The sequence below is a fragment of the Macaca mulatta genome, chromosome 2 (genome assembly GCF_049350105.2).
Source record: "Macaca mulatta isolate MMU2019108-1 chromosome 2, T2T-MMU8v2.0, whole genome shotgun sequence".
NCBI lineage: Eukaryota > Metazoa > Chordata > Mammalia > Primates > Cercopithecidae > Macaca > Macaca mulatta.
The window spans coordinates 32,739,097-32,758,556 of record NC_133407.1 but is presented as its reverse complement, the minus strand read 5'-3'; the positions used below and the strand labels follow the sequence as shown (position 1 = coordinate 32,758,556).

At 36.4% G+C, this 19,460-nt stretch overlaps 1 protein-coding gene across 20 annotated transcripts in view; it reads right to left on the bottom strand.

Annotated features, from left to right (window-relative positions):
* ANKRD28 (ankyrin repeat domain 28) overlaps positions 1 to 19,460 on the bottom strand; it is a 191,740-nt gene that overhangs the window by 65,716 nt on the left and 106,564 nt on the right. For 13 of the 20 annotated variants that reach the window (XR_013413549.1, XR_013413552.1, XR_013413550.1 and 10 more), the window contains 3 exons: positions 15,921 to 15,991; positions 3,935 to 4,135; positions 2,306 to 2,393 (listed from right to left, as the gene is read on the bottom strand). Coding sequence is in view for 15 of the 20 variants with exons in the window: in XM_028843660.2 (XP_028699493.1) it covers positions 2,306 to 2,393; positions 3,935 to 4,135; positions 15,921 to 15,991 (360 nt within the window). In the remaining 5 variants the exon portion in view is untranslated. The remainder of the gene's footprint in view (positions 1 to 2,305; positions 2,394 to 3,934; positions 4,136 to 15,920; positions 15,992 to 19,460) is intronic. The other 7 variants (XM_077991429.1, XM_028843667.2, XM_077991428.1 and 4 more) reach the window with 1 other exon arrangement.

Sequence of the window (19,460 nt, the reverse complement as noted above, 5' to 3'; positions counted from 1 at the left end):
CTTTGGAGTGAGCTGAGATCGTGTCACTGCACTCCAGTCTGGGCGACAGAACAAGACTCTTGTCTCAAAAACAAAAACAAAAAAGCAAAAACACATCTGCAGTATTACTTGTTTGCTAACTACAGATTACTTCAGCTTCTTGCTCACCTTGGACCTCTGAAATACTCTTACGAACTACTGAAGAACCTTTCCAAAGGAGAAATACTGTCATATGGGGATAAGCAAGAGTGGGAAATCACCATGCTCACTTTGGTTGTGTTGAGCTGATCTGCGATTGCCCTCTGGGGCTGATTGGAAAAGGAACGAAAAACGACATATCACCGTGTATTCCCAACTTCATCATCTATCTGCTTAATTTTGACTATATTTTTCTTTTCTGTGGACACACTGTTAGAAATAGTGAAGGCATTTTGTTTTAAGTATCATTTCTTAAAATTAATCATGCCTTATGTGACTAATCTTCAGTTATAATATTTCATGTATTCAATTGATATCATTTCTCAAAATGTAATTTTGATACAAAGGAGAGAGATAAGCTACAGTATCTGATGCATGAGTGCTGTTGCTTTTGTAAAAAATCAGTGTTGACACCTTATTTTAAATGTTTTATTGGTAATGAAAGTGGGTTTTGTATATCATGATCTTCAATTTAGCATACCTATGTAGAATTTTTTTTTCAGAGTAACTATACTGAAATTGAATAATGATTTCCAAAACTTTTCTTAAAAAAGAAAAAAAAAGGATTCTACTGCTTTTGGTTGTTTTCATTATAGGCGTAGGACTTCCTGGGGTCCTGTGGGTATCTATAACTGGTTTGATATATACAGACATATAGGTATAGACTTACCTATCTAGAAAGAATGTATTATAACTGGTTTGTATCTATTTTACATATTATACAGTTGACCCTGGAATAACAAAGGTTTGAACTGTATGGGTCCACTTATACATGGATTTTTTAATACCACATGTGGTTCAAAATACAGTATTCAGGGGATGTGAAATGCTCATACATGGAAAGCCAACTTTTTGTACACATAAGTTCCCCATGGCTGACTGTGGGACTTCAGTATGCAAGGATTTGGGTATAAGCAGGTGGTCCTGGAACCAATCCTCCACATATATGAGGGATGGACTATATAGCTCTTGAGTTAAAATTCCTCTATTCAATCTTCTGTTAATCTTTTATTTTTTAAATGAGAGTCAAGAAAAGACAAAACTAAGAACAGAAAGTAATGAGGATAAGCTATGGCTCTAAGAAAAGTGGTTAGCTAGATGTCTGTGTAATCAGGTAATGTGACTGGTGAATCAGGGAATGATACAAGTATTACACAGAAAACATGTCAGTTCATATGCGCTTTTTCCCATCCAGGAGTTAAAAGAGCAGAAGCACAGAATTATAACCTCTGGCAGGAAGAAAAAAAGCCCTGAGCTCTATGGCTGCAAAGTGAGTTCTTTCAGCTGTTTTAAGAACCTTGAAAAATGAATGTCTACATCTATGGCTTCTTCCCAGAGGCACAACCCCAGCCTTATATGACTTAAAGGATTTATGGCAAGGTGTACTTCCTCTACACTTAGAGATCTACCTTCCTCTGCAGTTTTAGCAACCAGAAGCGAGCATTTCCATTCTGCTGTTTTTGGGTGCATTTTAAAATATCCTGTGATAGGCTGATTTGCCTCCCGGGCTCTGCAAGAACCAATTAATGTTTCTGTTAATGCTGTGGTCACAGTTGCATAGGTTTTGGGTGGTCTACCCCAGGCCTATTATTCCCATGAGCTCTATTAGTTTTAGAGTACAATTTTGCAGACTGTAAGATTTTTCAAGAACATATATATTAGGTTACAGCAGAAAAGTCTGTATTCCAAGCCCCAGTTTCTTTCTATAAAGTTACTATTATAGAAATCAAACATGATAACACATATTTAATCCACTGGTTGGCCCAAAATAATAGGCTTCTTAATGTATCTTTGTTACTTTTACCTTAATATTCTCATACAAACAAAAATGGGTATGAGAATGGGCTTTAGTAAACATCAGTCCTAAATTATGTACTCTAGCCTGTGTCTGGGACGTCTCTTCCTTTAAAGGTAAATGGATTTAATTTCAAACAGCTTTTAGATGAACTGGACCCAGTGCACTCCAAACTTCCCCCGTTACCAGGGTTGTTCTACCTGGGCATCAAACTCAGATACTGTGTAGCTTTTCAGTACCCTTAAAGACAAATGTTATATCAACAGCAAGAACTTGAAATGTACAACTTTTCTAAATCTATAATACCAAAAACTAAATTTAAAAAGTACATACCCATATATGCTGCCCAATGGATAGCACGCCTATCTTTCTTGTCAAAAGCATTAATATTGGCACCTCTAGACAAGAGTAGTTTGACCATCTGGAATAAAAGTAAACACGGTGTCATAAAAATTGTGAAGCACAACTGTCTATGAGTGTACATTTGTGACAGTTACTTATCTTAATTTCTCTGGCACTAAATGTCTGCAGTTGCTGAACAGAAGCAGCTAGACTAAATTCTGAAGGTCATTTAACATAACAGGACAATATATGAAAAAACGGTTAACTGTGGGTACTACTGAAGTCAGGCATCAGTACCTTCTTAGGATGTCACTTTGCGCCTTGGTATTTTATGAACTAAATACAAATCTGGAAAGTCTAAGGTTGAATATTTAATAAGAGGTTTTGTTCCTATTCATAGTCCAAAATGTTAAAAGTGCATTCTCATTCTAGAAATGTCTTAAACTTAATTCAAACACAAACATAGTGCCTATAATATAATTAGACCTGAAGGTCACTGCATAGTCTGTGTGTACCAAAAATAGTAACTGCAACTAACCATATTTACGATAATTTCTCCACTGGAAGGCTACTGCAGATTTCAAATAGGGATACATCTAAAACCTTAACTGCAGTTAAGGATTCTTTATATTGCAAAATCAGAGAAGTACAGTAGTCTCCCCTTATCTGCAGTTCCGCTTTCTGCATTCAATTACTTGCCATCAACCATAGTCTGAAAATAGGTGACTACACTGCAGTTAGTGGGATATTTTGAGAGACAGACTACATTCATGTAACTTGTATTAAAATTGTTCCACTTTATTATTATTATCTCTTACTGTGCCTAAATTATAAATTAAATTTTATCATTGGTATGTATAGAAAAAAAACATAGTATCTATAGGGTTTGGTACCATCCAATGTTTCAGGCATCCATAGGGGGTCCACGAATATATCCTCTGTAGAGAAGTGGGAACTACTTTGAAAAAGACATGACAGCCACTAGCTCCCAGCCACAGAATCTTGGGAATGTTACTTTACCTATGAGTTCCTATCCCTGCAACAAAAATGAAAGACTAGACAAGTTGGCTTCAAAGGTTCTTCTGTTACCTTCTACAAATCTTCAGCATACACATAAACTCCAACCTCTGCTATGACAACACCTGCCACAGACAACATTTGTTGTGTAAGATAACTAAATAGCAATTTTCTTAAATTGTTTTGATGGTTCTGTCACTAAAGAATTCTCTTGATTAAATGTTAATAAACTACTAAAAAGCATGTTTTCTAAATTCTGCCTTCCTTTGCTATTTACTCTACTTCTGGTACTTCTGGAAGAACAATAACATATCTCTGTCTTCACATATTTTTTCCTCTCACAATAATAGAACATACTTTTCCTGTTGTGTTAGAAGAGTTGGCAGTGTTCTCCTTGGTCACCCCAGGTTGACTGTGCACAAGTAGTATCTACTAAATACATTTCTAAACTTAAGAAAGTTATAAAAGGAGGCAAAATTAGACAAAAATGAGAAAGAAAAATAGTTTTGTATGCTTTTACTATGCAAAAATGCAAGTTCTTTAATAACTGGGGGGTGGGGGGAGGTGGACAGAAGGAGAGAAAAATCACTGAATGCCACCTACCTCACCATGTCCACTGAAAGCTGCATGATGTAAAGCAGTCCTCCCTGCTCGATCAGATACGTTTACATTACTCAGAAGAGGTACCAAAGCTTCAGCACACTTTACAGCTTTATTAGCAGCAGCTATATGTAAAGGGGTTTGCCAATTTTTGTCTCGAGCATTAACATCTGCAGAATGCTTCAAAAGTACCTGAACTGCTTCCTAAAACATATGAAGATAAAAGTTATAAAAGACAAATGAGTAAGAGTTTCAGAAGTTATTTCTATATATAGTGTGCATGTGTTTGTGTATAAATATATATGTGCATAAATCTACATTTTTTGTGTATTGTGTATAAATCTACATATGAAGAAAATAAAAAAGCTCTCATAGAACTCACTATAAACAAGTAGGAATTTACCCAAGGAAACAAAACATTTTGAATGTAAAGGCGATACTCAGAGTACTCAGAGCCATATAAGATGCATCAAGATCAAATATTCCCTTTCCCTACCCTACCATTAAATGCATAAACATTCCTATCAAAATATGCAAGAAGAAATACTAACAACTATTATTCAAAAAAATTCATTTCTTATATCTTATTCTTATAGGTAACAAGATACAATTTATACTTTGAATAAATAGTTTTTTGGTTTTAAGAGACAGGATCTCACTCTGTTGCCCAGGCTGGAGTGCAGTAGAGCAATCATAGCTCACTGTAACTTCAAATTCCTTGGCTTAAGTGATCCTCCCACCTTAGCTTCCTGAGTAGCTAGGACTACAGGTACATGCCACCACGTCTGGCTAATTTTTTATTTTTTTTGTAGAGACAAGGTCTTGCTATGTTGCCCAGGCTGGTCTCAAACTCCTCAAGTGATCCTCCTGCCTGGGCCTCCCGAAATGTTGGGATTACAAACGTGAGCCAGTTGTAGAGCCACGCCTGGCTCTTTGAACAATTTTAAGTAATATATTTATTACTTTACATTGCATATATAAAAATTAAAAACATACTCAATGTATTATACAGGCTATATTTTACAAAATGAAAAATCACTAGGATCGATTTCATGGAGGAAAAAAAAAAAAAAGACACAACATATACGAAGTTGTTTTTGCAGTGCTGCTGAGAGAGAAAGTTAAGGCAATTTAAGAGTCTACTGTCCAAAGGATTTATCTCCCAGAAGCGCATGGAAAACCTCACAACACTACCTCTCTAAATTGGACTCATGGCAGAATTCCAAGGAATTCAGTAGGCCTTAACATTAACCAATATAATCAGAACTAAACTCAGCAAAATTTTTCTCCTTTCAGTGATAATCCTACTTTTTGGTAAATGAATGCCAAACTACATATGAAAATGAAAACGACCAAAACCAAAACAGAATATGGGTTCTCATGTCAATTCTATTATTTACAAGGCATACTATTCAAGTCCTATAAAACTAACCCTAAATGTTCTTATCTGCAAAGAAGATGGGGGTGGGGGAAATAACATCTGCTACCACTCTTTTCAAGTATGCTATAAAGCACAATAAACTAATGTACATGAAAAGTGTTAGAAAGTGAAAATAGCTATAAATATACAGAGCATCCAGGAAGACTGAACAAAATACTATTAGCCATGAATCACCCATACCATTTTAGGCCTCTGAAATAAAAAGTAGTCGGAACTGTTTGAAACATGGGAAATCGCACCAGTACTTAATAGGGTTGGCAAAAGACTGAAGAGATGCCCAGTTATCTATCAAATTGCGAAGGAAGTCAGCCAGCTAATCAAAGATATATGGAGGCCTATCACTCTACAATTCCACAACAGTGATTTATCCAAAAGAAATTTTTAAAAAGTCCATCCAGGGATGCTCATAGCAGTTTTATTTCTAACCACCAAAAACCAGATATGCAAATGTTCATGAATAGAAAAATGGATAAACAAATAGTATATCTGTACTATAATATTCCTCAGCAATGAAAATGAACCAATAATGCATGAAACATGGATAAATCTCAAAAACGTTGAACAAGAGAAGTCGTGACACAAGAATACATATTGTATGATTCCATTTTTATAAAGTTCTAGAATTACGGAAATTATGCTGAGAGAAATCAGAACACCGGTTGCCTCTGGGGACAGGGAAGACTGAATGAAAAGGGACATGAGGGGACTTGCCAGGTAACAGAAATCTTCTATATCTTGACTGGGATAAAGGTTACACAAGTGTATACATTTGGCAAAACTTAAGGGTGCATTTTAATTGTAAGTTATATTTCAACTTAAAAAGGAATATGGAAAGAAGAATAGATATAGAACACTCACAAAATTATGGAAAACAAGGTATAAACACTATCAAGATTCCTGATCCTCACCTCTGAGAAGAGTACACTGTGACTTGGGGGATCTAAAACTAACACTATATTGGGAAATGTTAGTAGGCATGTTAGTGGATATAACAAATAATTTAAAATAAAATGAACAATTTGTAATTGGATAAACTGGGCAAACACAGAATACTAGAGATGTCAGCCTTGCCTTATTCACTCCCATTCTGGAATTCACAATACAAACATTAAAGCTTCTGGAAAGTTTGGGAATACTTATGTTCCATTAGTAAAAACAGGAAAATCAATTCTACATTTTTGTTTCATTAAAAAGCAGTAACAAATCTGGTTCATAGTAGGTGAGTGGAGGTAAGTGGGCACCTAAATAAGGCAATAAACATAGCAATTAAGACACTACAGTATCAAGACAGATCAAGGTGTGAACCCTGAGCCCATTATTTCCTACTCAGAGTAATACATGTCAGATCACAATAGCAGTGGTCTTTGAAAAATCAGAGAAAACTGAAGAAAATCCCTAAAGGCTAAAGACATTAAAAAAGAAGAGGTGAATTTCTAGAACTACAAATCAAAGAGCCTGATTTCACACCCTAGGATAATTCTACATCATATTATCAGTGTATCATCATAAGCACATAGAAAATAATATTGGGATAACCAAAGGCACAGATGATTTTATTAACAAAAAATATTATCATAGTAATCTAAATTCTAAATGTTCACAGTATGTGTAAGAAATGCTGCTTGTGTGTCTCGATTTTTTTAAAAGTAAACATTCCATGACATTAATTCATACGAATTATGAAATACAGGATAATGACTGAAGGTTAAACAACTGTACTCAGAGAGTATTTATTATTACCTTGGGGTCAGTATAAAAGAGGCTTCACAGTACCAGTTTTCCCCTTTGGTTTTATCTTTTTTAGCATTTCTTACCATTGATTTGAAGGAAAGTACAGGAAAAACAAGCGCTTAACATATTTGCAAATAAACACAAAGCTTGGAGAGACCACACAATATCTCATGTGATAACAGAATTTAAACTCAGTTATCTTGATAGACCTAAAATGTAATTCCTGATTAGGTTAAAATGTAAGTTGTATGCTCTCCAGTAGTGTGATTTGGCTTTTTTAACACACACACACACGCACACACACACACACACCCCCCCACCCAAAAACAAACAAAAACCCAACTCCTAATACTCGGATATCCATTTATTCAGAAAAATCCGCAGCATTTACACAGAGCTGAACTACATGCTACTCTTAAAGAATGACAGTCAGAAATCATAGTAGTAGAGACACACTGAGACAGCCAGCTAGTAGGAGGTAGTGTGGAAACTATGTCACTGAAGGAGAGTTGGGGTGTCTGGGATATTTAACCTGAAGCAGTCTCTCTTAACATAGGTTCAGTGAGATAATTAAGCCCTTAAGGTAGTACTGTATGTGCTAAATTAAGTTCTCTCCTATGCATCTACCACTGTGCTAGCTATTCTGTCCTTACGAGAATTTAGAAAACAGTCACTCCAATCAGCTTGCACAGGATTTAGTTCTCCCATGGTATCTCAAAAATATAAACCAAAGCCATCAGTGAAAAACCCATCTCTCTGTGGCCATAGCTATATTTTCTGTTAAATGTAATAAACATAGCTACTTTTGCTCTCAGGACTTAAATGAAAATAAGTAACGATAGTGAAAGTGATACTCTTGACACTATTGAATAGGTTTTCTGACAGTTTCACTAGTTAGGAGACTTTATTTTCAAAAGAAAAATGATACTCAGTGTTTAGAGAAGTTGTATCTTTTCGGAATGGCCACATTTTATAGCTGTTTCTCATAATCCTGCAAAAGAGTATCAATACTACATAGCCTTGTAATTTTTAGTTCTCTTTCTTTTTTTTAGATGGAGTTTCACGTTTGTCACCCAGGCTGGAGCACAATGGCACGATCCTGGCTCACCTCCACGTCTGCCTCCCAGGTTCAAGCGATCCTCCTCAGCCTCCAGAGTAGCTGGAACTACAGGCATGCACCACCAGACCTGGCTTTTTTTTTTTTTTTTTAAACCTGTATTTTTCATAGAGATGGGGTTTCACCATGTCGGCCAGGATGGTCTTGAACTCCTGACCTCAGGTGATCTGCCCACCTCAGCCTCCCTAACTGCTGGGATTCCAGGCGTGAGCCATCGTGCCTGGCCAATACCATATTTTCTTTATCAGGTCGTTGATTGATGCGTATTTGGGTTGGTTCCGTATTTTTACAATTGCAAATTGTGCTGCTATAAACATGTGTGTACCAGTATCTTTTTCTTTTTTTTCTTTTTTTTTTTTTTGAGACGGAGTCTCGCTTTGTCGCCCAGGCTGGAGTGCAGTGGCCGGATCTCAGCTCACTGCAAGCTCCGCCTCCCGGGTTTACGCCATTCTCCTGCCTCAGCCTCCCGAGTAGCTGGGACTACAGGCGCCCACCACCTCGCCCGGCTAGTTTTTTGTATTTTTAGTAGAGACGGGGTTTCACCATATTAGCCAGGATGGTCTCGATCTCCTGACCTCGTGATCCGCCCGTCTCGGCCTCCCAAAGTGCTGGGATTACAGGCTTGAGCCACCGCGCCCGGCCTACCAGTATCTTTTTCTTATAATGACTTCTTTTTCTCTGGATAGACACCTAAGTAGTGGGACTGCTGGATCAAATGGTAGATTTAGTTCTTTAAGGAATTTCCATACTGTTTTCCATAGTGGTTGTACTAGTTTACATTTCCACTGACAGTGAAAAAGTGTTCCCTTTTCACTGCATCCACACCAACATCTATTATTTTTTGATTTTTTTTGACTATGGCCATTCTTACAGGAGTAAGGTGGTATCGCTTTGTGGTTTTGATTTACATTTCCCTGATAATTAGTGATGTTATTTTTCCATGTTTGTTGGCACTCTGTACATCTTCTTTTGACAATTGTCTATTCATGTCCTTAGCCCACTTTTTGATGGGATTCTTTATTTTCTTGCTGATTTGTTTGAGTTCCTTGTAGATTCTGGATATTACTCCTTTGTTAGGTGTATAGATTGCAAGGATTTTCTCCTACTCTGTGAGTTGTTAATGCTGCTGATTGTTTTCTTTCTTTTTTATTTTATTTTATTTATTTATTTTTTTGAGATGGAGTCTTGCTCTATCGCCCAGGCTGGAGTGCAGTGGCACAATCTCGGCTCACCACAATCTCCACCTCCCGGATTCAAGTCATTCTCCTGCCTCAGCCTCCCAAGTAGCTGGGATTACAGGCGTGTGCAACCACGCCTGGCTAATTTTTGTATTTTGAGTAGAGATGGGGTTTCACCATGTTGGCCAGGCTGGTCTTGAACTCCTGACTTTAAGTGAAATCTGCCCACCTCCCAAAGTGCTGGGATTACAGGCATGAGCCACCACGCCCAGCTTTTGCTGACTGTTTTCTTTTGCTGTGCAGAAGCTTTTCAGTTTAATTAAGTCCCATCTATTTATCTTTGTTCTTGTTGCATTTGCTTTTGAATTCTTGGTCACGAAGTCTTTGCCTAAGCCAATTGTCTAGAAGGGTTTTTCTGATGTTATTTTCTAGAATCTCTATGGTTTCAGATCTTAGACTTAAGTCTTTGATCCTCCTTGAGTTGATTTTTGTATAAGGTGAGAAATGACGATACAGTGTCATTCTTCTACATGTGGCTTGCCAATTATCCCAGCACCATTTGTTGAACAGGGTGTCCTTTCCCCACTGTTTTTGTTTGCTTTGTCAAAGATCAGTTGGTTTTAAGTATCTGGCCTTATTTCTGGGTTCTATTTCTGTTCCATTGCTTTATATGCCTATTTTTATACCAGTACTATGCTGTTTTGGTGACTATGGCCTTGTAGTATAGTTTGAAGTCAGGTAATGTGATGTCTCCAGAATTTTTCTTTTTGCTTAGTCTTGCTTTGGCTCTGCAGGTTCCTTTTTGGTTCCATATAAATTTCAGAATTTTTTTTCTAATTCTGTTAAGAATGATGGCGGTATTTTGATGAGAATTGCACTGAATTTGTAGATTGCTTTTGGCAGTATGGTCATTTTTGCACCATTGATTCTACCCATCCATGAGCATGGGATGTGTTTCTAATTATGTCGTCTATGACTTCTTTCATCTGTGTTTTGTAGCTTTCCTTGTAGAGGTCTTTCACCTCCTTGGTTAGGTACACTCCTAGCTATTTTACTGTTCTTCTGCAGCTATTGTGAAAGGGAATGAGTTCTTGATTTGATGCTCAACTTGGTCGCTGTTAGTGTATAGCAGAACTACTGATTTGTGTACATTAATTTTGTATCCTGAAACTTTGCTAAATCCATTTACCAGTTCTAGGAGCTTTTTGAATGAGTCTTTAGGGTTTTCTAAGCATGCGATCATATCATCAGCAAACAGTGACAGTCTGACTTCCTCTTTACTGATTTGGATGCCCTTTAATTCTTTCTCATGTCTGATGTCTCAGGCTAGGACTTCCAGTACTATTTTGAATAGAAGTGGTGAAAGTGGGCATCCTTGTCTTGTTCTAGTTCTCAGGGGGAATGCTTTCAAGTTTTCCCATTCAGTAAAATGTTGGATGTGGGTTTGTCATATATAGCTTCTATTACCTTAAGGTATATCCCTTCTATGCTGATGTTGCTGAGAGTTTTAATCATAAAAGGATGCTGGATTTTGTCAAATGCTTTTTCTGCATCTATTGAGGTGATCATGTGATATTTGTTTTTAATTCTGTTTATGTGGTGTATTACATTTACTGACTTAGGTATGTTAATAACACCATCCATGCACCCCTGGTATGAAACCCACCTGATCACGGTGGATCATCTCTTTGATATGCTGTTGGATTTGGTTTGCTCATATTTTGTTGAGGACTTTTGCACCTATGCTCATCAGGGATATTGGTCTGTAGTTTTCGTTGTTACGTCCTTCCCTGGTTTTGGTATGAGGGTGACACTGGCTTCAGAAAACGATTTAGGTAGGATTGCCTCTTTTGGAATAGCATTAATAGGACTGGTACCAATTCGTCCTTGAATGTTTGATAGAATTCAGCTGTGAATCTATCATGGACTTTTTATTTATTGGCAATTTAAAAATTATCATTTTAATCTTGCTGCTTGTTATTGGTCTGTTCAAAGATTCTATATCTTCCTACTTTAATCTAGGAAGGTTGGATATTTCCAGGAACTTATCCATCTCCTCTAGGTTTTCTAGTTTATGCGTGTAAAGGTGTTCGTATTAGCTTTGGATAATCTTTTGTATTTCTGTACTATCATTTGTAATATCTCCCATTTCATTTCTAATTGAGCATATATGGTCTCTCCTTGATGAATCTTGTTAATGGTCTATCAATGTTATTTATTTTTTCAAAGAACCAGTTTTTTGTTTCATTTATCTTTCTAGTTTTTTTTTTTTTAATTTTGGTTTCAATTTCATTTAGTTCTGCTCTGATGTTTATGATTTCTTTTCTTCTGCTGGGTTTGGGTTTGGATGGTTCTTGTTTCTCCAGTTCCGTGAGGTATGGCCTTAGATTGTCTATTTGTGCTCTTTCAGACTTTCTGATGTAGACATTTAATGCTATGAACTTTCCTCTTAGCACTACTTTTGCTGTATCCCAGAGGTTTTGATAGGTTGTGCCACTATTATCATTCAGTTCAAAGAATTTTTCAATTTCTATCTTGATTTCCTTGTTGACCCAATGATCATTCAGGAGCAGGTTATTTAATTTCCATGTCTGCATGGTTTTGTGGCTTCCTTTTGGAGTTCATTTCCAATTTTATTCCACTGTGGTCTGAGAGAGTACTTGATATATGTTAGGTTTTATTAAATTTACTGAGACTTGTTGAGCAGCCTATCATATGGTCTATATTGGAGAACATTTCATGTGCTGATGAATAGAATGCATATTCTGCAGTTGTTCGGTAGACTATTCTGTAAATATCTGTCAAGTCCATTTGTTATAGGGTATAGTTTAGGTCCATTGTTTCTTTGTTGACTGTCTGTTTTGATGATCGGTCTAGTGATGTCAGTGGAGTATTAAAGTCCCCCACTATTATTGTGTTGCTATCTCATTTCTTAGGTCTAGTAGTCACTGTTTTACAAATTTGGGAGCTCCAGTGTTAGGAGCATATATATTTAGAACTGTGATATTTTCCTGTTGGACTAGTCCTTTTATGATTATATAATGGCCCTCTTTGTTTTTTCTAACTGCTATTGCTTTAAGGTTTGTTTTGTCTGATATAAAAATAGTGATCCCTGCTCACTTTTGGTGTCCATTTGCATAGAATATCTTTTTCTACTCCTTTACCTAAAGTTTCTGTGAGTCCTTACGTGTTAGGTGAGTCTACTGAAGACAGCAGAAACTTGGTTGGTGAATTCTTATCCATTCTTCCATTCTGTATCCTTTAAGTGGAGCATTTAGGCCATTTACATTTAATGTTAGTATTGAGATGTGAGGCACTATTTTATTCCTCATGCTATTTGTTGCCTGAATACCTTTTTTTTTTCTTTTTAAACTGTATTATTGTTACACAGGTCTTGTAAGATTTGTGGTTTAAGGAGGTTATATTTTGGAGTATTTCAAGAATTTCTTTCAAGATTTAGAGCTCCTTTTAGCAGTTCTTGTAGTGCTGGCTTGGTGGTGGTGAATTCTCTCAGAATTTATATGTCTGGAAAATACTGTATATCCTCCTTCATTTATGAAGCTTAGTTTCACTGGATACAAAATTCTTGGCTGATAATTGCTTTAAGGAGGCTAAAAATAGAACCCCAATCCCTTCTAGCTTTGTAGGGTTTCACTAAGAAATCTGCTGTTAATCTGATATGTGTTTCCTTTATAGGCTACCTAATGCTTTTGCCTCATAGCTCTGAAGATTCTTTCCTTCATCTTGACTTTAGATAACGTGATGATTATGTGCCTAGGTGATAATCTTTTTGTGATGTGCCAGGTGTTCTTTAAGCTTCTTGTATTTGTATGTCCAGATCTCTTGCAAGGCTGGGAAAGTTTTCCTCAATTATTCCCTCAAATATAGTTTCTAAACTTTAAGATTTCTCTTCTTCCTCAGGAACACCAACTATTCTCAGGTTTGGAAATTTAACACAGTCCCAAACTTCTTGGAGGCTTTGTTCATTTAAAAAGATTTTTTTTTCTTTGTCTTTGATGGATTGGGTTAATTTCAAAAGCCTTGTCTTCAAGCGCTAAAGTTCTTCTGTTTGTTTGATTCTATTGCTGAGACTTTCCAGTGCATTTTGCATTTCTCTAAGTGTGTCCTTGATTTCTAGAAGTTGTGATTGTTTTTACCTATTTCACTAAAGAATTTTCCTTTCATATTCTATCTCACGTTTTTAATTTAAGTTGGACTTCACCTTTCTCTGCTGCCTCCTTAATTAGCTTAACAATCAACCTTCTGACTTCTTTTTCTGGCAATTCATAGATTTCGTCTTGGTTTGCCATCCATTGCTGGTAAGCTGGTATATTTTGGGGGTGTTAAATAACCTTGTTTTGTCATATTACCAGAATTGTTTTTCTGGTTCTTTCTCACTTGGGTGGACTATGTCAGAGGGAAGATCTGGGATTCAAGGACTACTGTTTAAATTACTTTGTCCCACAGGGTGTTCCCTTGATGTGGTGTTAGCCCACTTCCCGTAGGAATGGGGACTGCTGAGAGCCAAACTGTAGTGATTGTTTTTGCTCTTCTGGGTCTAGTCACCCACTGGAGCTACTAGGCTTCGGGCTGGCACTGGGGAATGTCTGTAAAGAGTCCTGTGATGTGATCTGTCTTCAGGTCCCACAGCTGTGGATACTAGCGCCTGCTCCAGTGGAGGTAGCAGGGGAATGAAGTAGACTCTGAGGGTTCTTGGTTGTGTTTCTGTTTAGTGATTTGTCTTGTAATTTTTTGATTGAAGAGTAGAATTAAGAAACTTACTAGGATTATTTGCTTTCTAACCTACAACTTGCCCTTAAACTCAGGCTGAGCACATAGTTTTTAAAAATTAGGAATTAAGTCTCTGGCAGAATTTGCTGTCTTCCTCTAATGTTAATTTTTCTTTAGTAATTTTTGGTCTGTTTTACAATTTCTGCAAATATATAAATTGTATCTTCTTACGACTTAATCTCTTAAAAATCCATTATTTTAATAGCCACAATCCCAAGAGTCTTAATACAAAATGTGTAGGTATGGCTAACATTAATCTTTTCCGATAACAGTAATGTTTATCTTAACTGCTTTTATTTAAAGAAACATCTTTATGGAGGTTTAACCACAAAATTAATAACATTACAATGGAATTTCAGAATTCAAAGTATTTTGGCTAATATATCTTAGTTTTTATAATTCCTAGACTTGTCCAACATTGCGCAGCTGAAAAGTTTCACATAATAACTGAAGCCAGTGTCTCCAAATCTAAGTTCCATAAGTTCATAAGCTATAGCACATCAAGGACCCAGTTCAGAGTTAGGTTGTGTGTTCAGTTGCACCCACTGTCCCCTCCCTTCTTCTCCTAACTAGGAGGCTACAGCTAATAGATTGTCTCTGTTAACTACAGGGTTTGTAATCCTTCCCATTCACATTTCACCTTTATGTCTCCTCACTTGCCCAGCTCTTGCTCTGGGTTCAAGATGTAGCTCACAATGAGGAATACAGAAAAGGACAAAGAGACAGAAGCTCTGTAGTTTGTCCTCAGGCGCTAGTTACAGTTCCCTTTCCTCCTCCCAAACTACATAGTCCCCAGTAGCTACACTTAGGAGTTCCTTTCTTAACCTCACAATTTGAATAACTAAAGAAATACTAGATGAACATAAACTTATACTATCACATACTTTTGTATTTTAAATTATTTTTTAAGCTTTGCAACAAGCTACAACTACTGTAAAGTATGTAAAAGAGGTGCTTTGGACACAATGCATTTTAGAAAAGCACTGAATACACATTATAAAGTAAAATAACAGAAAAAAAACAAAAACAAAAACAAAGAAGATCTAGGTTTTGTCCCATCTTAACAGCTGAGTAGTTTTTCATGAATCATTAACTATATAGTTTCCTCAAGACATCTATCTCACAAAGATGTCCTCAGGACTAAAAGATATGAAAAATATAAAAATATCTTGCAAATAGTGAACATTTTCTAAAAATGTCAGTTATCTTGACAAGCAAACAATATACAGGGCTGTAAACAAGAAGGAACTGTTCTTCCTTGTAATCCCTCTCAAACATTTTAAAGTTATATATTTATACCTGGTAAAATATGCAATCAAGTAATGGTTTTGAAGTTAATTTCAGTGTTTAGCTAAGTAACATTTCAATTAATTATTATACATTGATGAGATTATTTCTTGATCACAATCAGTGTAACTTTTGTAACAGACTATTGTAAACAGGTAGAGAAAAACCCTGAGGAAGATTATGTAGGACAGAAAAATGATCTCTCTTGTAGAAGAGACAGAGATAGGGTTTTCTATTCTCTGCTATTTCAGACTGCAAGAGGCCTTATCAACAAAAGAAATGAAACAATTAACTTGTTTTGTACAAATTCTAAAGTAAAATGACCAGCTGAGGTATCTCAGTAGCTTTTCTTTCTTTTGAAAACATAGAATTTGCATATGGATTCACAGGTATGCCTATTTAATGTTTTCATATACAATATATTTACTAAGAGAAATTTCATACCTCACTACAAGATGCAACTGCTCTGTGTAAAGGTGTCAACCATTTGCTGTCTTTGGCATTAACTCTAGCTCCTGCAACAAGAAGAAAAAAATAAATTGAAATATTGTACATAAAATATTTTTAATAAATCTCCTGAAATAGTAGTTATATATAATCCAAATTGGATAAATGACAATTGAAAAATAACTTTTTTATACTTTCTGCTGATGAAATTACCCTTAGAATATAAAACAAAATTAGCCTTTTAAATTGATATAATTATCCAATAAAGTCTTAGTTTTTTTGTTTAAAACAAAATAAACATCATTTTATATATACGTTAGAAAAGCCACCTTTATACAGAGCGTATTCAAGGTAAAAATCAGACCCGATTTTAGAATGCATGTTAAAAAAACCAAATAAATAAATGAATATACGAATATACTTAGAGATAAAATGTAGACTATTTTAAAGTATTCATTACATTTCTTTACTAATGAATATACCATGCCATAAGGTAAGATAGTTCAAAATAGTTCTCCAGCCATGATTAAAAACACATTAGTACTGTAAAGTTATTGTATAAGATAGAAACAATGGTTATAGACTTAGAAAAATAATTGAGAAAGAAATGAACCAACTCATGTCTTTCTAGGTTATACCTAAAGTTTAAGAAAGAAATTTTCTTAAACAAATCCATTTTGTACAGTTGTTTAAAAATCATTAAGTCAGTGGACAAAAATTAACCTTAATAGAATGCAAACACATTTTAAGAAAAAAAAAATTTACATTATTTGAGGACAGAATAATTTATCTCCCATATTAAATCCACTGATTTAGTATTCAAATCCTAATCAAATAAAAGCAGCACATGCATGTAGGATAATTCTACTAATATATCTAAGTAGAGAAGAAACAGCCCTGGTTCTTGGAAGTATAGAACTGGCTGATAGATCCTATCCTATAAGCAATCCTAGATTTATATCCCAAATCCTAAATCACTCATTTCTAAATGATGAAATACAGGTACAGAAAACAGCCCAACATCAGAGTCAACTATAACAGACACAAAGCTTCACACTTCCTAATGCTTACATTATTTCTAGGTTTTGAGTGTGAGGAGTCAGGGAATAATCAAGTGCAGTGACTTCAAGTAACGTCTTCAATTTACTAGCTCCGGGTCCCTAAGTAGTTGTGTGATCCCTCTGAACCCAAGTTTCTTCATCTATATAACAGATTTAATAGTACTTTGTTATAAAAATTAACATATAATAAATGTACCTAGTACATAATAGCAAATATGTTAGAGGTAGACGTTAAAGCCTTGAAAATGAGAGAAAATAAAATGAAAGAGAGGTGTTAAGAAACATCCACAAATGTAGTAGTTGAGATGCTGAGAGTAGCTGAGTTCTTTGTGGGCAGTGACAGTGAGGACACAAAGAATCAAGGGCCAATTAGAGAGCTTTGAACAATGCTCAGAGTTAGGCTATGGGAGAAGGAAAGGAAGACAGTAAATAAAGAACCAGCCAGACAGCATGACATACCCATGTAATAAACATTTGGGTAACTATCTGCCAGGCACTGTGGAACCCAAGATGGTTACAACACAAACTGCCTAATCCCAGTAATGCCAACGTTTGTTTTGGGTATAAGACGGAATGTAGAAAGTACACACATTTGAAATGTTTGCCAGCTGGAAGCTGGACCCCTAGAGATAGTGAAGGAGTGACACAGAAGCTAGTGTCCTTGGTTTTCCCACTTATCTGCTTAGGACTTCAACGGTTCTCTTTAAGCACTGTGCCTCTTTCTACAGGTTTATATTTATGTGCATATGCTATCTATACACAGTAGAACGGAAAGCTCTGGCAGTAAGGCCCAGATGGTATCAACCCAGACACCCAGTACAGACGGTATCCTGAATTAACAAAGGCAAAGAAGAAACGAGGTCTCACGAAGGATGTTGAGAAGTCTGATTCAAAGTATTAATTAGCAGGAGATAGAAGAGCATGGGGCTCATGACTGTAATCCTAGCACTTTTGGGAGGCTGAGGTGGGCAGATTCCTTAAAGTCAGGAGTTCAAGACCAGCCTGGCCAACATGGTGAAACCCTGTCTCTATTAAAAATACAAAAATTAGCCAGATGTGGTGGCCCATGCACACCCGTAATCCTAGCTACTTGGGAAGCTGAGGTAGGAATCACTTGAACTCGGGAGGAAGAGGTTGCAGTGAGCTGAGAATGAGCCACGTACTCTAGCGGGCAAGACAGTGAGACACCGTCTCAAAAAACGGAAGGTGGCTGGCACAAAAAACTGAGGAGACTCTATTTGCTAACAAAGATCTGAAAACAAAAAGTAAAAAAGCAGTAATTGTATGACTAATACACTTTACTTTTATGTAGAAAAAGGAAGAGATAATTATTTTTATCTTATCACACAATGGCCCCCCCTTGTTTCACTTTTCACAGCTTGTTACCCAATCAACCACGGCCTGAAAATATTAAATGGAAAATTCCAGAAATAAATAATTCATAAATTTTAAATTTCTCACTGTTCCGAGTAACATGATGAAATATGGCACCATCCTGCTCCATCCACCCAAGATATGAATCATCCCTTTGTCCATCGTATCTTGCATATGCTATCCACCCATTCCTTATGGGATCCTCTCGATTATCAGATTGACTATCATGGTATCACAATGCTTGGGTTCAAGTAACACTTACATTACTTAATAATGGCCCCAAGGTGCAAGAGTAGTGATGCTGGAAATTTGAGTATGCCAAAAGAAACAGTAAAATACTTCCTTTTTATGAAAAGGTGTAAGTTCTCAATAAAAAACAAATCATGCTGAGGTTGCTAAGATCTACAGTAAGAACAAATCTTCTACCTGAAATTCTGAAGAGGGAAAAAGAAACCTGTGCATAGTATATAGGGTTCAGTACTATCTGAGGTTTCAGGCATCTACTTGGGGGTCTTGGAACATACCTCTTCAAAAGGGGGAATTACTGCATTTACTTAATATGCACAAAGAAACCGTACAGGAATGCTAAGATATTAATAAGAGGGGGTGCTTATATGTTTGTGTTGGTGATGGGGGGCACATTGAAAACTGGGCATATGGCAGGTACTAGGGTAGTAATGCAACTTTACTCTATATTGTATCTTTAAATATGTATATATTGGCCGGGTACAGTGGCTCATGCCTGTAATCCCAGTACTTTGGGAGGTCGAGGTGGGTGAATCTCTGACCTGAGGTCAGGAGTTCAAGACCAGTCTGGCCAACAGGGTGAAACCCTGTCTCTACTAAAATTACCAAAAAAAATTAGCTCGGCATGGTGGCGGGCAACTGTAATCCAAGCTACTTGGGAGGGTGAGGCAGGAGAATCGTTTGAACCCAGGAGGTGGAGGTTGCAGTGAGCCTAGACGGTGCCATTGCACTCCAGCTTGGTCAAAAAGAGGGAAACTATGTCTCCAAAAAAAAAAAAAAGAAAAAAAAAAGAGCATATATTTACTAATTTTTAAGCAAAAGTGAATATTACCTATTCAAAAAATTAGATATATTT